Source organism: Strix uralensis, chromosome 18 (assembly GCF_047716275.1).
Source record: "Strix uralensis isolate ZFMK-TIS-50842 chromosome 18, bStrUra1, whole genome shotgun sequence".
In the NCBI taxonomy this organism is placed as follows: Eukaryota; Metazoa; Chordata; class Aves; order Strigiformes; family Strigidae; genus Strix; species Strix uralensis.
Window position 1 is genome coordinate 11,806,322 of NC_133989.1, and position 22,560 is coordinate 11,828,881.

At 55.4% G+C, this 22,560-nt stretch overlaps 2 protein-coding genes across 7 annotated transcripts in view; one reads left to right on the forward strand and one right to left on the reverse strand.

The window, feature by feature from the left end:
• Positions 1-663: 663 nt before the first annotated feature.
• Positions 664-18,910, reverse strand: LPIN3 (lipin 3). Of its 3 annotated transcripts, none has more exons than XM_074888408.1 (20): positions 18,871-18,910; positions 10,544-10,744; positions 10,108-10,203; positions 9,127-9,362; positions 8,796-8,903; positions 8,230-8,350; positions 7,631-8,060; positions 6,767-6,866; positions 6,477-6,646; positions 6,296-6,389; positions 6,039-6,108; positions 5,391-5,483; positions 4,860-4,915; positions 4,464-4,593; positions 4,075-4,223; positions 3,825-3,911; positions 2,576-2,728; positions 2,153-2,264; positions 1,952-2,055; positions 664-1,825 (listed from the first exon to the last, which is right to left on the reverse strand). In XM_074888408.1, exons 2-20 carry the CDS (start codon positions 10,733-10,735, stop codon positions 1,681-1,683), a joined length of 2,646 nt encoding a protein of 881 aa, XP_074744509.1. In that variant the 5' UTR covers positions 10,736-10,744; positions 18,871-18,910; the 3' UTR covers positions 664-1,680. The 3 variants fall into 3 exon arrangements, with proteins under 3 accessions (XP_074744509.1, XP_074744507.1, XP_074744508.1); XM_074888406.1 differs by having other exon boundaries at positions 4,860-4,918; XM_074888407.1 differs by lacking the exon at positions 18,871-18,910 and adding an exon at positions 13,457-13,521 and having other exon boundaries at positions 4,860-4,918.
• A 164-nt stretch (positions 18,911-19,074) lies between these two features.
• ZHX3 (zinc fingers and homeoboxes 3) overlaps positions 19,075-22,560 on the forward strand; it is a 50,494-nt gene continuing 47,008 nt past the window's right edge. For 3 of the 4 annotated variants that reach the window (XR_012631395.1, XM_074888077.1, XM_074888073.1), the window contains exon 1: positions 19,075-19,175. The gene's annotated coding sequence lies outside the window, so the exon portion shown is untranslated. Of the gene's footprint in view, positions 19,176-19,670; positions 19,806-22,560 lie in introns of those variants that run through there. The other variant, XM_074888074.1, reaches the window with a different exon arrangement.

Genomic DNA, 22,560 nt, shown 5'->3' on the forward strand with positions numbered 1-22,560 from the left:
GCCCTCGCCCCAGCCCACTCCCCATCCTCCCACATCAGGGAGAAAAAGGGCTGCAGCAACCAAAGAGAAAATTAAGCCAAGGGCCAGGCTCACCCCTTTCCAGGCCAGGGCTGTGTTAGAGAGCAGCTGAACAGCAACAGCTTCTTGCAGCACAGAGGGAGCTGGGACTGGCCATAACAAACCTAGGACAAGGAAGAAGTCTGACCTTCCAGAAAATGGTGCTATGTTTGGACTATTCCTGACTCGTCACTTGAAGCTACAGAGATGTTGTATTTCAGTTCTCAGCTATTCATGTTTAAAAAGTGAAAGGAACTTTGTACAAAAGAGGGCATTTTAATTTTTTTTTTTTTTTTTTTTTTTTTGCTTGCAGAGAGGGAAGGAGATGGTGCCCGTGTGGTCGTCCTTGCACAGGCAGCTTTCCAAGGCAGTTGATAACTGATCCTGTTAAAAGGCTGTGTTTTATTGTTTTTAAAACCTTGTACATTTGTTCAGATTTTAAAAGCTGAAGCAGTGTTTGTACTGGAAAGGAAAAAAAAATAAAGTATTTCTTGCTGAGGTTTCCAGGATCAGAATGACGTGTGTGACTTTCAGACAAGCAGAGCTAGAGTTAAAGCATGGAGGCAGGCAGACGAGGAAGAGATGATTTACACTTGCACACAGCAGTCAGGGCAGAAGGCGGCAGATGCCAGACTGGAGGAAGGAGCATGCAGTGCTCCTGCCTGTTTTATTTTGTGTAGTTACAGCTGAGAGCTCCCAGCACAGGGCACAAGGCTGGCTGAGCACACAGCAGTGTTAGGAGAGCTGAGCTTTACTTGAATGCTCCAGCACAGGGGCACAGGAATAAGCTCCTGCCCTGACACAGGATTGTGGCAGGCTACTGGTACAGGAGTGATTCACCCCCATACACACACACATAAAACCAGGCTTTGCTTCCTGTGTTGAATCAATTTTGCAACATTACCTGAAGTTAGTGGGGGAAAAAAAAAAAAAAAAAAATCAGAATTAAAAAAAAAGTCCTTTTTTAGTGCAACTGCTCCACAGGCTGAGGAAGCTGTAGGTCCTGCCTCCATCTCCACCAAAACCAGAGCCCCTTGGCAGGGCACTTCAGCAGGATAAACCCAACCATGTTTGTAAATGGATATGGAACCTGGCTCCACTTCCATGTGCAGGGCTACAGCAGACAAGAGGCAGCCTTGTATCAATTATTAAGGCACTATTTATTAATTATTCCTATTACTGAAGAACACTCAAAACCCCAACAGCTTCCATCCACTTTAACAAGTTGTTAAGCCATAGGACAGCTTCACTCCATCAGCTACCAAACTGCAGGTAGCTGGACTGTCTGGGAACACTGGTCATACTGGAGGTAGCAATAGCTATGCCAGAGGCTCATCATAGATACAGTGACCCACTGCCACCTTTAAAAAAGAGCCAGGCTTTCAAGGTGTTAAGAACATTAAGAAGAGACCCAGCTTACAGGAATTTTAGTTTAGTAAACTGAGTTTTTGTAGACCCACTTTGGCCCTCGGAGAAGGGGTGTTTCTAGTGCAGAACATGACCCGTATTAGAAGTGCAAAATGCCCGAGCAGCAAACAGGGAGGAGGAGATGCATCTAGAGCATCCAGTCCTGGCAGAGAATGCACAGGAGAGCTCTGGGTCAGGTCTTCACAAGTAATGGGGTCAGGAGAAGGCATCCAAGTCAACAGCAGGCAGTGGAGGTCTCCAGTAGGCAAAGTGGCTGTACTCTGGACACACCAGAGCGATGCTCCCACTCTGTCCCAGAGGAGGGAAGATCAACTCCACCAGCTCTGACAGCCGCTCATACCTATGTGGGTAAGAAAGAAGTTGCATTGGGGTCACTGGGGTTTTGTTTGCTTTTCTACCCCATGAGACGCTTCTTGGTTAATGCTAGGTTAACCCAAAGGTGCTGAGGAACAAGCACATCACTTACGTTGACTTGTGGTTCTTCGTGAGCTCCTGGATCAGCTCTCCCTTGGGGTTGACCGTGAATATGCGGCTCTCTGGCAGGCCCACTTGCTTGTAAGCATAGACATCCTGCCCAAGGAAGACCAGCAAGGCATGAGCTGCAGGAAGGCACCACCACCACTCCAGCCTGAGCCCTTCCTCCCTCCTCCCCAGGACACCCACTCACACTGGCTCTGTTCCCGAAGGCTGCATAGAAGGGCAGCTTCATGGCAAACAGGTTTTGGATGTCCATCAAGCAGGCTATCTTGAACACCTCTGGCTTCTTCTCAATCACCTCCCTGCAGCACAAGACACAGGCACAGAGCAGAGGTCAGAGTGGCATCAGCTGGCCAGGACTGTGGGCAGCCAGGCTGTGTGGGGCTCAGAGAAGTGATTTGAAGGGCACTTGTGCATCTGGAGCTTCATCATGAAGCTCCAGGGAGGGCAGGCAGGCAGTTCCTCTGCTGCCTCCCACAAAAGCCATCCTGCACCAAGGAGGCCAGAAGCAGTTTCAGGTTGTGGCGTCCCTCAGCGTTGAGCTGGGGAAGGGGGGTGCTGTCCCCAGGGACAAAGGAGGCGCAGGGCTGGGGAGGAGGAGAGGACACAGTACCTGTGGAAGGCAGAGAAGAGACTGCTGGGGGCAAGCAGGATGGGGCCCTTGGGGAGGGCACAGCCTTGCTCGTTGACCCATTTGAGGTAGCCTTTGGTGATGTGTGCCATGCCGATTGCCCTGGCTGAGCAGTAGAGGAACCTGTAGCCATTCCTAGAGAGAGCACAGGGAAGCCCTCTGAGCTGTGCCCTGGACAAGGCATCCTCCCACTCCTGCTCTGAGGTGGAGGAGGAAGAAGAGGGAGGGTGAGGCTGAATACCTGGCTTAAGCCCAAACCCTGTTCACCCCTTCAGCAAGCAAGGTGGCTTCACAAACAGCATGACTCTCTCACCCTGAGACTCAGGCTAAAATGTATCCCCATCTGCCCCACTGCTGGGAAGCAGCACTGGAGGGGGACACTCTCTCACCCTCCAGGCCTGCCCAGCAGCTGCACGCCCATCCCAGTTGCAAAGCACCCTTCGCTGCTTGGTACCCGCGCACCCAGACGGGACCCCCAGGCCAGCACCTTTATGACACCGGGCTGGCTGCCTGCGGCTTGCAGGGAGCTGGACACAGCCTCTGCAGACACCCAGGCAGCCAGCACGGCTGGATGGGCAGCTCGGGCATCGAAGGTGGCAGGAGGCAGCCGAGGTGTCAGCGAGGGCAGCCCCAGCCCTGCACCCGCAGCCCCCCGGGGAGTGGGAGCCCCCTGGGGCTGGGACAAGCCATCCGCGGGCCCACAGTGCCTCTTAGTGGCCACAGGTGCCAGGGACGGAGCTGAAGGCCGGGCTCCAGGGGGACCCACTGCCAGCTGCCGCCGGGTGCAGGGACAGCATCGCACACCGAGGGTATGGGAAGCTGTAGTTGGGTGCCCAGAGAGGCACCCGGCACCCAAATTCTGGGTGGTCCCCTGCGCCACTGCTGCACAGCAACCCAAAGGCGTTCGGCTGTGCCTGTGGCCTCTCAGGTGTGACCCTGTGTGATCTCATCCCGTTAGGTGCTCAGCTACATCTCCCCAGCAAAGCCTCCACTGACACACACTCCTCCCAGGGAAGGCAATGCCAGCATCTTCTCCCAGTGCCCAGGGGAAGCCCCCTGCTTTCACCCCCCCAGTGTCATCCAGACAGCACAGCAAGCATCAACCATCACCAACAGCAGAAAATCAGGCTGTTTTGGCCAGCACCAGCAAGTAAGGAGCCCTGACTGACTTCCACTCAGTCTCTCCATCATCTTCCCACTTCCCCTTGGCCTCAGTTGATCCGGTACCTACAGGTGGATTTTGTGGAAGAGTTTAGCAATCCCATGATGAGTCCAGTCTTTTCCCAGATGTGGCAAGATATGCCCAAGTGCATCGGACCTAGAAGGAAAGGAGACCAGGTGAGACTGATCCAACATGGTGGGTATCCACCCCTGCCATGATGGGGTTTGTGGTCCCTCCTGGCTGCTTACACGAGCCTTGAAAGGACACTTTCCCCTAAGGTGGGGGTGCAGGGATGTGGGGTGGGAGTAAGGCCCTTTACTTGGTGATGGTGCCGTCAATGTCCGAGATCACCACCTTGTCGTCCCAGTTCCACAGGTAGATGGTGGCCTCACAGCGGCACGTGCCCTGGTACTGAGTTGTCACACTGAACGCCACCTCGTTGGGGCCATCCTGCAGATTCAGCCTTCCCTGTGGCAGAGGGGAACAAAAGTGTTACACTAGCACTAATTCAGACCAGTCCAAGGCTTGCCAGAGGCCAGACTGCTACCTGGCCAGACCAGAGACTCCACCACAGGGTGGCCACTCAGAGCAAAATACTTGGATGCCCTGTAAAAACATGAGGTCAGGAGTAGAAAAATCCCTGTTTCAGGGTTGTCTCAGCCCTACACACAGAAGGAGGCAGTGAAGGAGGAGGAGTAAAGTACATACAATTTGTTCGGAGGAGAGCCGCAGGGATTTCTTGTAGGTTGGCAGGGATTTCTGTGCAGGGGCACCCATTGCCAACGTGTCCCCGGGGTGCAGGGCGTCATCATCACTGGATGACCCCTCTTCCTCCTGCCTATACAGAGAAGGGCAGAGCATGTTGGCTTTACTCTGCAGACCACAGATTTCCCCATGAGCACCAGGGCAGATCTGAAGGGGACCCAGGACAACCCACCCACCAGGAAGCAGCCATGGAGAAGCTTGGCTGGGTCAGCCAGAGCCTCAACAGAGCTTTCTGCCCTCATTCATTAGGTAGACTTGGGAATAACTGGTCATTTAGAAGGAGAAGAGATCAGGAGCATGTACAGATTCCTAAAGGCAACCTGGGGGGGAGGTACTCACCTCTGCTGAGCAGAGTCAGGCTGCAGCATCCCCACATTGGCTTTCCCTGGCCTTTGCTGCTGCAGGCAGAGAGTGGTGTTATTAGCATCTCAGTGACAAGGGCAGGAGCAGAGGCTGCTTTGCTTTACTGCCACTTGTAGCAGCAATACCGGAAAAGAGGTGGCAACGCATCCCCCTGCCTTCATGAGGACACTGCCCCATGGAAGGGGAACCACAAGCCGGTGCTGTGGCAGGGTAGGGAGACCAGCAAGCACACGTGGTGCCTGGGCTGTGGCATGAGGGGCACGTGGCAAGAGGTCTCACCATTACAATGTCCATGTTACCAAGCACTGTTCTGCTGCTCAGGCATTAACAGACCCAAGGGGACAGCAGCAACCTTCAGAAGTCACCTTGCCAACAGGTCCCTCTGGCTGTCCTCATCCTCAGGCCACCCCCAGAACCCTGCTGCTCTTCTACCCCCACCCTGCCAGCCACCAGAATGGCACCTGTCCCCTGGGGACACGGTTGTCACAGCCACTGCTGCAAACACACCTCCTCTGCCGGGAATTCTCTCCTCCTCCAGGAGAACCACCACCTTCTGCCTTTCTTGGGCATCTTCTCCTTCACCAGTTGGTCGATGGTGCTCTGTGAACATGGTAGAATGCGGGATGAAGTCAGTCCTCAGCCCAGGGAGGCTCAGCTGCCAACAGGCTAAGGAGACCCTTGTCCAAGTTGCCTTTGCAAAATTATTCACAGGATAAGATGTGGGACCCCTGCCACATTGTGAGCTGAGATGGTTTTGCGGTGAAGGGTACAATGACTTGTTCCCTTCACTCAGCTTAGAGGCGGGGGGGGGGTGGGGGGGTGGGAATCTGAATGCCTCATGCAGACCAAATCCTCCAGACTGCCAGGGTCGCTGGCTCTGGCCAGCCTTGCACAGATACAACCATCAGAACAGGAGATTTTTTGACAAGGAAATCTCTACTCTCCAGGTATCAGTGGTACCCAGGTATCAAAAAGCCACCCTAAGGTCCTTTCTGGGAAAAGAACAGACCTCAGGGTTTTTGGGCTGGAGTGATGTTCAGCTCTGCACCAGGCAGCCTGCAAGGCCCCAGATGGGCAGCTTGGCCTCTTGCAGCCCCACTGCCCTCTTCAAGCCCTGCTGAGAAGCATGGCCAGTAAGTGTGTTGTACCACTGACCTCAGGAATGTTCCTCTGGAAAGCCTGCAGGGACAGGATCATGGGAGCAGCCACTGCCCAGTTGTAATACCTGAAAGAAGCAAGAGGGATGGGAACATCACCATCCTGCAGCATGGCCAGAAGGTCCCCTCCCACAACTACTGTGGTATAATCATTGTCTGGGATGGAGTCACACTCCTACAGGAGTGTTTCTGTGGGGACAAAGGGGCCACAGTGGTCATCTTGGGATGAAGCAGCAGGAAGAGCAGGCCACTCACTTCTTGTTGATCAGTATCACCAGGTTTGGGTCATCAATAAGTCCTGGATTCTCAGCAAACTGCTGGTAGGAGACCATGTGCTCCATGAACTTTTCTGGTGGGATAGAGGTTGTGTCATGTCACTGGTATATATAATGGATTTTGGAAGAGCAGAATCCACCCCCCCTCCCCTCCCACCTACCACGAGAGATCTGCCTGCTGCCCCCCAGGCCTCCACACAGCGACAGGGCAATTGTGGGCATCAAATCAGAGTCTGAGTCTGTGGGACTGTCAGCGGGCAAGTCAGATGGCAGCTGGACACACAGAGGGTTGCTGGGGTCTGCAACAGGCTTTGAACTCTGCTCTGTGTCACTACCAGCAAGAGAAGAAACAATGGCAACATCAGGCAATAGCTTTATACATACCTCCATTCTTTGCTGCAAGAGAATTGCTCAAGAAGGTCTGAGCTTGGCCGGCTGGGGCAACCCATACCTCCTGGGGAAATAGAGAGCCACCTGCTCCTCATCCAGGTTGGAGAGGTCTTCCAGGTAAACATCACTGGGACCCAAGTGAGAACTTCTTTTGATGGATCCTCAATGTACAGACAGAAAGGAGAGAGCTTAGCTGAATCACCTTTCCAACCATCTCAGCATCTATCAAGAAAGCTAACAGCATTTTCCTCTATCATATTTGCATATCATATAAAGAGGGCATCTATTTTCCTACTTAAAAAGATGCCTTAAATCAACAGAAGTACCTCAAGATACCTGAGCTGGCATGAGACCACTTGCCAAGAGGACACAAAGGACAGGCCAAAGTCTTGCCTATGTTCTGCTATGACAATCTGAAGGTGCCATTTGAAGTTAGAACCATGCAGGACAATGCTTTGTGATCTCCCTCTTTGTACAGTGGGGAATCCTAAGCATCTCTTCTTCAGGGAGACAATTTTGTTCTGAATTTATGCTGACGGGAGGAGTAAGGTTGGTTAGGACAGGTAACAACATAAAAGTCCATAAATACACTGTCAGGGGAGACATATGCATGCTTTGCTCTGTGTGATTTTTTTCCACCTGACTTGTCATGCTTGGGATGAAGACACAAGTCAGGCCAGGTGTTGCCAAGCACTTCAAGTTAAGGTATGGTCTACACTGCTGAGAAGTCTTCTAAGCGTGCAAAAGCAGGGACATCCAAGGATGGACTTCAGGAAACATAAGGCTAGAAAGCCTTCCTGGGGACCTGGGTGGTCACTGAAAGGAGGAAACCTGAGAAACGTCTCTTCGAAACAAAGGAGCTGTCCAAGTCAGACACATCTGCAGGCTCAAAGGCTGCTTCCAGCAGCACCAGTCACCCACTCACCTTGTCTCCTCTGGCTTTCCAGCTGGGGCTTGGGGCCCTCCAAGCCCACATGCCTTGGAGCAGCAGCTCCCTCAAAGGGCTCCACATCTGGCTGAACCTCTGGTACAACACTCCAGCCTCTCTCCTGTTTCTCTTGCAAGGCTGAGGAGACCTCCAACAAGCTCTCTGCCCCCAGAGCACTAGGGACGTCCTTCAGCCTCGGTAGGCTGTTCTCACCCTGGGGTGTGGGTGTTGGCTCAACAACAGACACAGCGGAGGAACAAGATACACTCTGAGGTCCTGCTGGGCTTGGACCTTCTCCCAGACCTTTAGAGGTGGTAACAAGATGAGTTGCCTCATCCACTGGGACTGGTGTCACAGAGACAGTGGTTGCTGCAGTAGTAATGGTCTTTGTGGACTTGGCTAGTTCAACTCGTTCCAATTTATTCACCTCAAGAAAGCAGAACAACAGGTTTGAGGATGGGAAGTTGCCCATAGCATCAGGCAGAAGAGAACAACTCCTCTGAGGCTGCCTGGCCACAGCTGCCCCTACTTTCTGCAGACCTTTCAGACATCCCTCTCCCACCAGCTGCTAGAGGAGAACAAGAGCAGGGACTCACCTGAGGGAGCCTTCCCCAGCTCCACTGCATGTGGGATTCAGCCCCTAGAGCAAAACTCTCCTGCGGTCTGATCTCCAGCTCAGAGTCACTTTTGGGAGAAGATGGATGGCCCAGGGTGGGGCTACAAGAAGAGAAAGGAATGCAGACCTCATCTACCCTACATCCCTATGCTTTCCTATTACTGCAAGAACATTTAAGGCTAAGAACCCTGTAAGGTTGGTTTCCCATAGAGTCAGTTCTGGCCCATAAGACTATCACTTACAAATGAGCAAGTCCTATGGGAAGCTGAGGCCCAAGGAAGCAAAGTGCTATGCCACCACCTATCCAGAGGCAGCTCAGCAGCTGAGGCAGGAGAGCCCTGCACACTCAGGCTTCTTGCATCTGTGACCACAGCCAGAAATGTCCCTCACAGGCTCCGAGATTTCCTCCAGCAACACTACATCAGGCCAGGACAATCCTCCTCTCCTGACACCCCCAAATCCCTTTTCCTTACCACCTTCCCAGCCACAAGGCACATTCTCTGCTCTCAGCAAAGCTGAGCAGATCACCTTGGCTCTGCCTGTTACCTGTCCACAGAGGCCAGCTCCCCATCAGAGTAAGGGTGCATCTCTGGGGACTGCAACAACTCAGTTTCTTCTTCAGGGAGATCAGTGAAGGAGAAATACACTGAATCACTGCAAAGGAGGAAAGAGGTCAGTTATGCCACTCTCAAGAACCAGCCTCCTCACCTAGAAAGCTGCCGATACTCAACTTCACCATTTCCACTGGCTTTCTACTCTACAGGAGGCTGGGGCCCAACTCAAAACACTATCTCCATTTTTCAGTGCTGCTGGGCATCACCAAGCAGACCTACAGCCTTGACTCACTGCATCACCCTGCCCAGACCAAACAGCTCACCTGGGGGCTGGAAGCTTGCACGGCTCCTCCACAGACATCTCACTTTTGGTCTCCTCGCAGCCTTCTAACTCGGAGTCTGACACCTCCTTACGCTTGGGCTTCCTCCTGCGTCTCCTTCTCTTGCGTGGGGTTGCTTCAGCACTGGAGGCCTCCTGCCCGTGAGAGGGCTGAGCAACATCCTGCAGGCTCTCCTCCCTGGGGATGGGGGATGTGCAGAGGCAAGAGGGGATGCTGCCCTACAACAGGGATGGGAAGTGCCCATCAGCTCCAGCACCCTCCTTTCCAGCCTGGCAGCTCATGGCTCTCATCTATGCAACGTACACCACCAGGCCCTCAACGTGGGGGTGGTTTTGTGGCTAGGCCCAAAGGAAAGGTTTTGTTCATACAACATGTGAATAACAAAAGAAGCAGGGCTATCCAGCCACAAGCTAGAGACATCTTTAACGCAGTCAAGGAGAGGCAGGCAGGAGATGGCACCATGAGACCAGAATTACAAAGGCTGCAGACTGGATTCGGATCTAGAGCCCTCTCCCTGCTCTCAAACCCAGCAGCAACCACAAGTCAGCCTGGGAGAGAGCTGCCAAGATTTCTGGAAGCCACAACTAGTCCCATCCTGCTTCCCAGTAGAGCGGGCAGCCTGCCACAGCATCTGGCTCACTCTCATCCCTGTCACAAGATTCCCCCAAGAGGCCAAGCTCCGAGATATCTGCCTAGCTGGCCAGCAGCCATGCCCATTGATGGAGGCCAGTCTGGGATGCAGATATTTGGTCTAATGCTTCCTCAGGGTGCTCCAATACTCAGATCCTCCACACTGGTTGCAAGATCCTTCAAGTGGGAACCTTTCTGGACACATAAAACATCAGAGGGAATAACGGAGTCACCCTGGGGAAGAAGACCAGTCCAAACCTGATCCTTCCACCTCAAGTCTGCACTTCCAAGCAGTCACAGGACCAAGACCAACAGTACTTCTTCATCACCAACCTCATTCTCCTCTGACTCCTGGACAAAGAAGGCCTCTCCATTGTCACCCAGCTTCATGTGCAGGTCCACAGGCTCCCCATTGATTTCAATGTCCACCTGGCAAGGGGCAGAAGAAGCCTGTCCATCTGAACTCACTCACTCATCAGCATACAGCAAGGCACTTCCCCAGGGATGGAACAGGTTGGGGTTGCTCAGAGGGCTGACAGCCACCCCACCTTTGAGGCAAGGGACCCCTCCCAATTTTCCTAGGAAGCACAGTCTTCTTTGGAAGAGTATGGGTTTCATTCAGGGGCATCCCTCAAAAATTTGGCAAGTACCCCTTTCAGCAGGGCTCCCAGTCCCTCAAACAAAGTTTTTCCATAAGCTGTAGGTTATGAAGTTCCTAGGTCTGGAGACACCAGAAAGGAAGCATAGTCCCAGGGCAGGCACCACTTACCACCTTCTCCTTGGAGCGCAGCACACCCAGCTTACCAAAGCGCACATGAAATGGGGAGCACTGGAAGGAGTTATCGGGCTGCCTCACCACGACCACATCGATGCAGCCCGTCAGGGTGGCAGGGTTCAGACCCCGGTACAGCTCCTTCACCGTGACAAAGACTGTCTCAGCAAGCTGCCCCACGTAGTTCATTGTTTGAGACTGCAAGTGAGAGACAGGAATAAACTCAGGTGGGGGAAGAGAGCTCCAGCAGCTAAACACAATGTGAGTTTAGGAGAATTATTTCACAGCTGCAAACACAGCCCCATCATGGGGACAACTAAACTTCTAGGGAAACTGAGGCAAACACACGAAGGGCCTTGATGAAGATGAGCCAGGGCCTCTGTGAGCACCAGAAAACAGGACAGAAGCCAGAGCACTAGTTACTGCATCCAGCTTGGAGGAAAGACCTTTGCCATTGAGATGCACCATCACTTTTGCCCCTTGGGAGGGCAAATACTACCTCACAACAACACCTTGCAATCAAGCTGTCAACATCGCATTCAAACAAGAATTTAGTTGACAGGAGACCTCCTGCCCTGCACTGTCCTTAAAAAAAGTGGAAAGGCCGAGGAGCTGCTGCATACACCATGTGCTCACTTTGAACGGAATCCAAACCTAACATTTTCCACTTGGAGAGGAAGGCATCCCACCTAGGCATTGCCAAATCAGCCAGACATGGCCGTTGTTAAAGCCAGAACTCCCTGGTCTCCACGCCTTGGCCTCTGCTGCCGTCATCCATCTTCCCAGGGAATCCCAGCACAGGGGCTGTGCTGCCCGGAGGACACCCGGACAGCTCTGCAATGCCGTTTTCACAAGGCACTGCTGCACTATGAGGTTGCAGAGCTCCTGGTTTTCATTAGCAAGAAGGAAAGCCGTGCCTGCTTCCTGCTCATCCTCTCGCCCGCTCACGTCCTCCAGCTGCTCGCTCCCCAGGTGGGGACAACTCCCCTCCGCTGTGCTGGAGGAGAGGCACGGCTGCAAAGGCAGAGATTTGCGTGGTCCATGCTGGGGTTCGCAGCACAGCCGTGCCTCCAGCCCCACGGGGTGGCACGCGGGCTCCAAACGGTTCTCAGGCAGCCCCCCTTCCTGCAGCCCACCATGGGCACTGCCTCCTGGTCAACACATTGAAATTCCTGGAGTATTTTCTTGCAGATCTCTGTTGGGTTGCTGTGTGGTGGTCCCAGTCCCTGGACCAGAGGAGCCCCTTGCTCCATATGCTCAGCACTCGGTGTCAGCAGCACAGCAGCATCAGCAGGACAACGGTCTTGGTGTCAGCACATCACACCAGAGGCTGAGCCCAGCTTCCCCAGCTGTGAGCTCTGCACCCCACCTTGCCCCAAGGAGAGGACAAGGACACAGGATGACCACTTCAGAATGGCCATGGATGAACTAAAGGAAACCTCTTGTGCCGGCAGCACCATCAGCCGATGGCACGGTGTCCCCAGGGGCTCTCAGGACAGCCCCCAGCACACACCCAACCCAAGGGGTGGCTGGTCAGAGTTGGTTCCTTACCCAAAGGGACGAGGACAAGCAGGTGCCACCCGATGAGCCCTCTGCCCCCGCAGGCACCCAGCCTCTTCGATCCGTTTTGCTCAGCCCCATCCCGTTCCCAGACATCCTTCCTGGAAGGCGGTCTGCATGGGGAGACACTGTCCCCACTCCATGTCCTGTCCCCCCACCTCTCCCTGACAGCCAGGAACAAGCCCAAAGTCCAGATCCTCCCTGGGAGGGGGATGGCAGGGAAGCGCTAGCCGGCTCCCGAAGCTTCGGTGCCTCCATCAGCTCTGCTGCGAGCGGGGCCAGGGTCACGGGGCCACCCACCAACTTGCTGAGCCCAGCTTTCCTGGGCATCACTGCCATTGCAGGCAGCCCTCCAGCTGCCTTCCCTGCTGCGCTGCAGGGCCTGGCAGCAAACAGGAGAGAGCTCCTCACTGCAGAGGATGGGATTTTCAGAAAGGAGAAACAACCGGGCTGGCCCTGGTGCTCCCAGGGCAGCGCTGGGGAATTGAGACAGACCTGAAAAGCGCACAGGGAAAATCCTGGGCAGATAAACCTGCACAGCCCATGGGGTTTGGGAAGAGTCCCCAGAAACAGCCCCACACTGACTGGCACCTCCACAGTAAACACGAGGTGGAAGGGCTTATCACAGCGCTGCAGCCACCCAGGGAAACAGGCTGCTGAGCATCTCGTGCCAGGGTTACATCCCCTCTGCAGAGCCAGCGCTCCTCCCACGGGACAGCATGCCCCATTGCCAAAACAGGCATCTGCCTGCACGCTGCTGGGGACCCACTCAGCCCCAAAGCTTGAGGCAGCGGGAGGATGATGGCTCTGGGACAGTTTTCAGCTCAGGGAGTTTAACTCCCTGTGGGTTTCACCCAGGACAGCTGGAGACAGGGAGGGAACAGAGAGAAGAGGGTCAGACTTCTCACGGCTCTCAGCCCCACCGTGGGTGGAACAAGTCCATTAGGGAGATGAAGAGTAAACTACATTCTGAAGAGAAATTAATAAATTGACAGGGCAGGAGACAGGGTTTTCAAGCCACCCCAAGAACACCAAGCCATATTCAACAAATAAGCCCTACATAGGAATAGGGCATGCCCACCCCTCAACCCCAGAAACAGGAGGATCACAGCCCTTCACCATGTGTCTCTAGCAGACAGCAAAGGGGACAATCTTCCCCCGTGGAAGCAACGCAGCTCATACCCACCTCTCCAGCTAAAAAGCCTCACAAAATAAGCCAGATATTTTGCTAACAGCAGCCTGCTCAGCTCCTAGGTGGCAGCGAGCTGGGCCATCCCCAGCAGCACAGCCTTCCCACCCTGCACATCCACACGCCCCATCCATCACACTGCCCAGGACCTTCCCCTTTACCTGGGCAGCAGCTGAACCTCAGCACCTCCTCAACTTTGGGGCAACCAGCCCAGAAACCCCAGGAGCTGCTCTCTGCCAGCAGTAACACTCGGTCACCCTCAGCTCCTCCTCTCCCTACCGCTTCCTTCCTCTCACCTGAGCAAGGGGAGGGCCCGTCGCCCAAACAGCACCCAGTCCCCAGGCCGTGCCTCCCACTGCGCCTATGTGGGCTCCTGGGAGGCCGGTGGATCTGGGGGTGGATCTGAGGAGGCAGCTGACACCTGCACGGAGCAGCTGGGTCTCATTACAACCGGCTCGTTTGCTCCAGCAGCTGCATTGCACTGATGGAGACCCTTTCTCCCTCCTTCTTCACCATCCCACCAGGCCACTGCAGCCTGACCCACCAGGCAGGAATTTCCGAAAACAGTCCTTCTTTCATTTTCCAGATCAGATCTCCCCACGCTTAACCCTTCAGGGCACAAACTATTCAAAGCCCCAGCTCTCAGGACCCCAGGGGAGCCTGAACCCTCTGGAAAAGGAGCTTGCAGAGGCTGAGTGCTCAGCTCTGGGAGAGATCTGCCCTTTAAAAGCTGCTTTGCAATGGCTGGAGAACATCCTCACGGAGTCGTGGCCGGGCTGAGGACAGTCCAGAGTGGGAAGTATCTTGCTAGGGAGCCTATGCCAGATGCTAATTTCTTCCTCCTCCATACGGCTATAGGGATTGCTATAGGGTCATATGGACTAGGGCCATGGAGGCTGGGTAGGGTGATAATTGCTGTGCTGCTCACTTAATGCTCCTGGATGTAAGACTGGGTGCACCTTGGCCAGGTTTGGACTGGGAAGAATGTGGAAGGTGCTGGTGTGTGGTGTTTGTAGGGGGGAACAAGGCTTCACACACATCACTTGTGGAGCTGACATTGCTCCATGAGAGCAGGGACATGCCAAAGCTGGAGGGTGGCTGCTTAGGCCCTCTTTAGTCCCTGAGAAGGGTCCAAACTATTCAGGTTAGTCACAGCTGATGGGCTGATCTGCAGAAATGCCACAGCTCATTCTCAGGCAAGCCCTGTTACCTCCCTGTGTCTCGGCTTGCTCAGCTGTGCTGTACTGGTAAGGTTGATGGCAGCAGGAGGCACGGAGATCCTCCCTGTGCCTGTGCAGGGCCGAGCACAGCCTAGACACGAGGTCCCAGACCCAATATGGGACCTTTCCTAAGGGCTGTGACAAACCAACTAAGGAAGGAAGCCTGTTTTCCAGCAGTTTAGTATTTCTGAGAGCTCTACCCCTCGGTGAAATTGGACTGAAAGCAGCTATTGTGGGTGGCCAGGCACGGCTGCGGTCCCTGAGGAAGGCGGCTGGCACCGGGCAGCACCGGCTGCTGACCCAGCGGGGCTCACAGGGAGCCTGGGGCGGGCAGCTGCCACCAAACCCCGCAGCCCACAGCCGGGTCACCAGGCACTCACGCCCAGCGGGGAAGGAGCCCACTGCAACCTCAGTCTAGACATCTCGGGATGTGACACCTCAAGTGCTTTGTCCTTGTCACGACATCTTAGACTAGTGCTCAGTGATGCCAGTGGAATGGGTCTCACCCAGGGCAGTGGTTTACACCCTGCAAACCCTGGGGCTGGAACACAAGAGCAAGGATAAATCTGGGCTGCAGATGCCTGGTATCTGGTCAAAATTGCTGCAGAGGACATTTTAGCAGAGGACACTGTTTCTCCCTCAACCAGCTGAATGCATCCTCATGTGAGCACGGAGAAGGTAGGCAAAGCCAGCATGAGGACGTGGGCAGCTCAGCCTTGCCGTGGCTCTGATCCCCCATCCCTGGGACATAGGGGTGAGCACTTGGCGCTTGAGCACCCTGCAGATGTAGCTTCCCTCATCACTTCTCTCCAAGGCTCCTTGCTCAGCTGGTTTTCCCTGGTGGCCCTTACACCTGACTCCCAACACACCCGGCTTTGCTCATCCCCCAGCATCCCTGCAGCAGGTCCCTGGCTGTGCCATGGCTGCACTTGGTGATATCGGTACCTCCCTCTGTGGTACCCTGCAATCCAGCCCCGGGCTGTTTTACTTCCCTCTTCTTTCCTCCTTTCTCCTCCAAAAAGCTTAAAACACTTTTAATTGCCATGGTAATCTTTTGCAAAGCCATACAATTATTCCTGGTTCCTGACAGCTGCTTTTCATACCCCCTCTTGCTTCCCCATCCTTTTTTTTTTTTTTTTTTGGAAGGTGAGCCCTGAAGATCCATCACTCCTAGGGCTTGCAATGCTGAACACCCCAATTTCTCTGTGCATCCTCCCCCCAGGAGCTGCTCCAACAGGGAGAGGTTTCTTCCCCCTTTTGGGAACTCCACAACCCGCAGATGTTTGCAATGAGCCTTTGCAAAACAAGATGACTTTTTTATTAGTCAACTGAGATGCAATATTTTCAGCTCCTCGCATTCCACAAAGCTCACACCCGCATCCATCTTGGTGGCTTTCATCCTGCATCCCTGTCGCTCCCCACCCATCTCGGATCACAGCCTTCACCCTGCACGGGGCAGCGGCACGGTCGGCTGCACTCTGGCCCCTCGCCGCTGCCTTGCAGCCTGTGCCATGCCTCTGCCAGCCAGCAGTGCTGGAAACCACGATCCTGCCGTTTCCAGCGCCTCGCCAGAAAAACTCCATCCATCCACTTGGCAGTTGGGAGCACCCCAGGCACTCGCTGCCTGGGAGACTCCTAAATTTTACTCTGTCCCAGAACAACAAATTGTGTCTTCAGTTGCAGGGTGGGAAAGGGGACAAGCCCTGTCAAAGACGGGCTTGTTTTTCCCCCTTTGTATTTCAACAGCTGCTGCAGATGAGCCAGGCCACAGCCAATTCTTCGGCTGCCTCCAAGGTGGGGGTTGATGGGGGTTTTGCCTCCTCCCTTGGTCATCACATTATTTCTCTGCAATTTTCCCAGCTGCTTAAGCTCGTCTTTGAGCAGACCAGCAGTCCCTCAGGACACTTCTCCTTGGATCCCCCCCTTTGCTGCCTCCTTCTTCGTGGGCCTGGGGTGAAACGTCTGGAAGGAGGACAGATGATCCAGCTGCAAGAGACTCGGGAAGCCGGCCGGCCTGCCTGCCTCTGTGCTGGCTGAGACCTGACACAGCTCAGCTCACCAGAGATGATGCAGAGGAGCAAGAAACTCTCCTGGACAGGAGGGGAACTGAGCTGACGGAAAAGGTCTGGCTTTGCCGTGCAGACAAGCAAAGCTGGGGCTAGGACAGGAGCAATCCTTCCAGGCGCGGGGCTCACCGCGTAGCTGGGGACACCAGTACTGTTTGACGGCTGGAAGCCCACCTTGCCAAGCCACTTCCTGCAGCACCCAAATCCCCTGCCCACCCCTGAGCCAAGGAGCTGCGTTCTCCTGTCCCCTTCCCACACTGGAAGGATGCTCTGGGACCTCGCTGCTCTAGGGCATGATTTCCTGACAGCCTGGCTCCTTTCTCCCTGGCTCTGCTCAGACCTTTAATTTCACCAGCATCCCCCTTACACTGGGGTTTCCTAAGAGGCTGGCAAAATCCAGGCAGCAGCCAGCCAGGCTGAGGCACAGCTGCAAAGATGCCTTTTCCCGAATGCTGTGCACTGCGCAGGATGCTGCAAGTACCAACTGTCAGGTGAGAGATGGCCAGAGCTGTTGAGTTTATTGGGCTGGGCAACCCAGATGTGGAGCTGGCAGCTGTCAATCATCCAAGGTCCCTGTGCCAGGCAGGTCCCTGGAGCAGCTCCCTGTGCTGGCAGGGCTGCCACCCCTAACTGCCATCCCTCCACCATCACCCTCCAGGGAATCCCCGCCAGGGGCTGGCATGTGAAAGGGCTTCCCCATTATCAGGGCCCCTTCTCCCAGCAGAGAGAAGCAGCCTTTTAAGAGCAGGAAGAGCAAAGGGAAGGCTGGCAGAGCTCCCTGCCCCTCTCAGCTGGCCGGGAAAGGGCTCCCATTTCCTTCTCAGGATCAACAAAGAGCACCAGAGGCTTGTGAAAGGCGTGATTCAGCAAAAGAGGATGAGAGGAGAGGCAGAAACAGCAAGTCAGCACAGCTGGATGGGGTGAAAGTCCCATCCCGTGAAAGCCATGGGGAGCAAGGCTCAGGTGTCCTGCTCCCTCGGGGATGGGGGCAATTCCTGGAGGTCCAGCTGTTCCCAGGAACCCGGAATACAACAGCAAAACAGTGGTGGTGGTTGTTTTTTTTTTCTTTCCCATTCCCAGAACCATCAGGTCAGACTGGCCTGGCATGTGATGGAGTGGGTGGGAAAACCATTTTGCCTGAAGAGGAGGAAATGCCATCCTCGGTTGCCAATCACAAGCATTGAAAAAGCTGAATTACAACCACAGGGCTGGTTGAAAACCATCCATTCTGGCTTATAAACATGCTCTGCTGATTTGGCTCCTAGTTTCTGACCTGTTAAAAGTTCACATTTCTTCCATAAACACAAAGGGTTCGAGATTACTTAAAAAGAAAAACCAGAAAGCTGCAATTCCCACACAGTCGCGTGGCTCCAAGAGAAGGTTTGCAGAGAAATCCAGCCATGCTCTGAAACCAGAAGAGCCGAGAACCCTGAGCACTAAACAGTCCTGAAAAATGAAGTCTCTGAATGCACTGAGAGCCCTTAACTTTTTTGCCCCAACTGCCAATAATTCAGCCAGGACCCAGGCTTTAAAGCCAACAACTTTAGATAAGCGACATCGTATTTACATCAACGTAACTGTGAGCAGAGTTACCATCAGCTCTGAATCCAGGAAAAGCGGGATGACGTGCACATTTAGGCAGCTGGAAAATCTTTTATCTTTTGTCCAAAGCTGGTGTCTTGTTTCAAGACAATGTTTCCAAGCCACACTTTTTTAAAAAAATAGTTGGTGCTCTGTTCGATCCCCAACCTGCTCACAGCATGCTATTATCGAATGCTGCCAAAGCCCTTGGGGTGCAGCTTTTTGGCCACCCCAAGAGCCCCTCTCCAGCCTGGGGAGCGCAGCGTTGCCCACAGCCGCTGGGGCTGCAGCTGGACCCCCCCGAGAGCCCCCGGCCGCAGCAGCCTCCGTCCTGCACCGGGTGGCACGAACTCAGGCCCCGGGGGGCCAAAGGCCGGGAGCGGGAAGGGACAGGGCGCTCCCAGCCACCCCACCGCCCGGGCCAGGCTCCACCGGCGCAAGGCGGGGAGCTGCCCCCCGGGGAGCTGCCCGCGGCCGGGCGGGTTTGCCCTGACGGCACCGCCTGTGCTCACGGCAGCCTGCACGGCCCCTCCCGCAGCCCCATGGGCGAGCCCAGCACGCCGGCAGCAGGGACACGGCCCCTCCGGCCCCCGCCCAGGCGGGAGCCACCGGCCTCGCTCCGGGGTGGCAGCGGGGTCCCCGCACGCTCCTCGCGCCCCTCCCGCCCTCGGCGCGTTCCCGCCGCCGCCGCGCGCACCCGCCGCCAACCTGAGCCGCGCGCAAGCGCGCGCGCGCCGCCCCGGTCCGGCTCCGGTGACGTCACCCCCCCCCCCCCCCCCGCGTTCTCCCCGCCCGGCGATGGAGCCTGGCTAATGCCGGTGTGTGTCGCGCCCGCCCGCCCCGCGCTCCCCCCGCCCCCCGCCGATGCCTGGGCTCGGCGGCGCCCGCCCGGCCGCCCCGCTGCGCCGCCCGCCCCGCCCGCCCCGCGCTCGCCGCCGGGGCCGGGGCCTCCGCCGGACCGCGCCGAGCCGCGCCGCGCCGAGCCGCCACGGCGGCCCGGGGACCTGCCGCGGGTGAGTGCCGAGCGCCCGGCGCGGCGGGGAGGGTCCCTCGCCTGGCGGCCGCCGTCCCGCCCGCACCCGCGGGACCTGCCCCCGGGGACCGCAGACCCCGGGCAGGTGTAGGGGGGGGGGACGGGCCCCACCCGGGGGTCGCAACACGCGTGTCCTTCCCCCCCCCCCCGCCACCGCCCCGGTGCGTCCAGCCCTGCCGCGGGCCGGGGAGCCGGCGGGCTGCGCTGCCCTTGGCTGCGATCGGCTCGCCAGCAATTAAAATTTAAATTAAAATTCAGTTAAAAATCTGCCGCCCGGCCGCTGTGGGAGCTCTGCGTGAGCGCCCGGCTGCGTGGGGCTGCCCCGGACCCGGCTGCCTCTCCCCCGGCGCGGTCTGTGGTTTTGTTTTTTTTTCCTTTAGTCTGGGTCTTTAGAGGAAGAAAAGTCCTTTTTTTCCAGCGCTCGCTGGCACCTCGCTTCGGGGACTGAGGGCGGCAGACCCCACTCGTGTCGCGGTTGGGGGTTAGGAGGGTTTGGTCACGGGTGGGGTTTTTTTTTGTGGCTCCTGGTGTTGCGACGCAGCCGGGTTTAACGTGCCCGGCCTTGGGACAAACCGGGATGCGAGCAGACGGCATCTGCCTCCTCACGCAGGTAGGAAAACGGAGCTGCTGCTAAGTGATGTGCCCGAGGCTGCGCAGGAAATCTGTGGCAGAGCTGAGACTAAACCCCAGATCGCTCCGTCCTAATTTCCCGCTTGGTGCTTTCCTTGCCTGGCTGGGGACGGTGGTTTAACTTCACACCCTCGGGCTGCCGGGGTAAAGTCCTGCCTGGGCTATGCCGGCTCCTAATCAGGGCTCCTGCGGTGGCAGCCGGTGCGTGGCCAGGTGCCAGCGGACTGAGGCCTCTCCGCTCCGAGCGGCGGATTTGGGGAGCAGCGAAGGCGTTTCGGTCAGGGGGATGCGGGTCCAAGGCGGGGGGCGGGTGTCGTGTTTGCTTGGACGGCTGGTGTGTCTGAGGAGCGACTGCGCAGCTTACGCTTGGAGCTTTAGACTCTGTCCCCTGGTTCAGGGCATGCTTAGTCTGTGCCCTCAAAACTCAAGCAATAAGGTTTTTCCAAGGGGTCCTCTTCTGGTTACGAGATGGGAAACTTTTTGGGGAGAGGTAGGTGATGGGGGAGAGGTAGGTGATGTGTCTCGTTAGGCCGACTGACGTACCCGGAAAAAACCCATACACAAGCCCTTCTTGAGCCATGTTTTCCCATTCCTGCTCCCCTCAGGGAGTGGGCTCTGCCCAGCCATAGGCTCTCCCCTCGCCCAGCACAGGAGGGTGGCTCCAGCCATGCAGGGAGGGTTTTTGCTGCTCTTCTCCCTGACCACCTCCTCTGGCTGCTGTCCCCAACTGAGGATCACGGTGTCCTGAGGAACGATTCTCCATGGTTAGGAAGCCAGAAGTTTACTTCATTATCTTGAACAGCTTATTCTAAACTAATTTCTCTTTAAGAGATGAGAAAGAGGAAAAAAGAAAAACCCCAGAAGATCAAAAGCATTTTGTTTACCTTAGAAGAAAACAGCCATTTAATGATAACTTCTATTAACTAGGTTGGGTCCGTGACCTTGATGTATTTTACAACTTGGGATGCATAGCTGAGAAGCGGGAGCAGACTGTTCCAGTCTGTTTATTGTTTCCTCTTAGTTTATCCCAGAAACTCACAGAACGCAAATGCCCACACAGTTTTGGAGCCCTGACCCACCTTTGGGGGTGGGAAAGAGGAGGCTGTTGGGTTATGTTTTGCTTCAGATACAGCCTAATCTGTAGCTTGTGTTAATTATATTATAGATGGGTTGGGGTTTAGCACAGGTTTTTCTGACAGGGCTCAGCCTCCGCAATTCTTGCTACCGTAAGAAAGCTGTAGTAACTTGAAGCCTCAAAGTCACTCGCGGGAGCACATCTCTATCAATAAAACCCTTGTTGCAAAGCCAAGCAAAACCAGCCCCGTGGGGGCTGCCGGCTTTGTCGGGGAGGTGCAGGGCCCGATACAGGCAGAGCGGGATGCCTGGAGCAGGTGAGCTGGGCTGGTAGTGGGATCCCTCTGGGCTGTCAGTGGGGGCAGATTTGAACAGCGGTGTGGCTCCGGTTCGCCTTTATATAAATGTGTCCCCTTGCTCCGCAGGAAGGTTTTCCTTCTATTGAGACCTCCTCTTCCTCCCCTCCAAAAATGTGGTGCCCTTGTGTATGTAAGCTTTATCATCTGCCTCGGTTACTATGGTGTTACTATGTAAAAGCAGCTCATCTCGTAGCTCCTGGAATTATCTACAACTTGGATTTACAGTCCAACCCGGGGATGCGGGTCTGTGTCCGTCCCTTGTCGAGCCTTTCCCTGTTTGTGCAGTGGGATGGGTCTGGAGCATCGTCCGCAGGGCCCGGCCGTGGCTCGGTCCCTCTGGAGCCTTCTGAGCGTTACGGGGTGCGAGGAGCCCGCAGCTCCGTGCGAGACTGTCGCGTAGGTGCGTCGCTTGCCACGTCCGACGTGGGGCCGTGTTCTGGGCAGTGATGAGCGCTGGAAGACCCACTCATGTTCATCCCCTCCAGGCACTGGGCTGCCTGCTCCCCGCTGAATGCAGGTGGGGTGTTAGCTCCCCCAGAAAACTTGGGAGTGGAAACAAATAATTGAGGGTCTGTGGAAATCTGTGTAAGCAAAAGGTGGGAGCAGACGCCCCCCCGTGCCACCATCCTGCTCAGCCGCCCCAGCTTGTGCAAGAGAACCCACTTTGCTGCAGCAGGTCCCTTGCTTCCCATCTCTTGATATTTTTTTTTTTTTCCTTTCTGTCTTTTCCACCTGATTTGCATGTAAAAAAGCACGAGGGAGATTCATCCTCTGGAGAGGTCCTTGGTTTGCTCACATTCAGTGTAAGTTATTGTCACCCTTGTTCTTGCAGAGACTTGGCACGGCCCTGAAATAGAGGGATGTGCTTGGGAGAGCAGGAGCCCAGAGCCAGGTCCAGGTTCCCCCCACCCTGCTTGTCCTAAGGATAATTCTCCCTGTGCGGACTCTGAGGTGCCTCTCTTTGCACTAACTAAATAGGAGCCCAGGATGATTATGTTTGCAACTTAGGCACCTGTTCCAGGTGGAATGAGTCTAGTCCTGCTACCGAGGCTGATCTGGAGAAGATCCTGTTTGTTGGTGCTTGATGGTTTTTGTGGTGAAGGTCTGCAGCGTCTCTCCCTCTTGCAGCTGTGATGGCTTTTCTGCTTTGTTGAGTAGGAGAGGGGTGATGTTTCTAATTAAAAAGAAAAAAAGTCTTGTATTTCTCCCCTTCTTTGTTTGTTTGTTTTTTTTTCTTTTTTCTGGACAAATGTTCTAAATAACAATGCTTAAAATGCAAATGGAGTGAGTTTGCGTGAAGTC

Coding starts and splice junctions, on each gene's coding strand:
- LPIN3 (XM_074888406.1), bottom strand. CDS start 10,735: ATGAACTACGTGGGGCAGCTTGCTGAGACAGTCTTTGTCACGGTGAAG. Junction 6,390..6,476: donor CAGCAGGCAGATCTCTCGTG/GTAGGTGGGAGG, acceptor CTATCCCACCAG/AAAAGTTCATGGAGCACATG. Junction 4,224..4,463: donor GGCTCTCCTCCGAACAAATT/GTATGTACTTTA, acceptor CCTCTGCCACAG/GGAAGGCTGAATCTGCAGGA.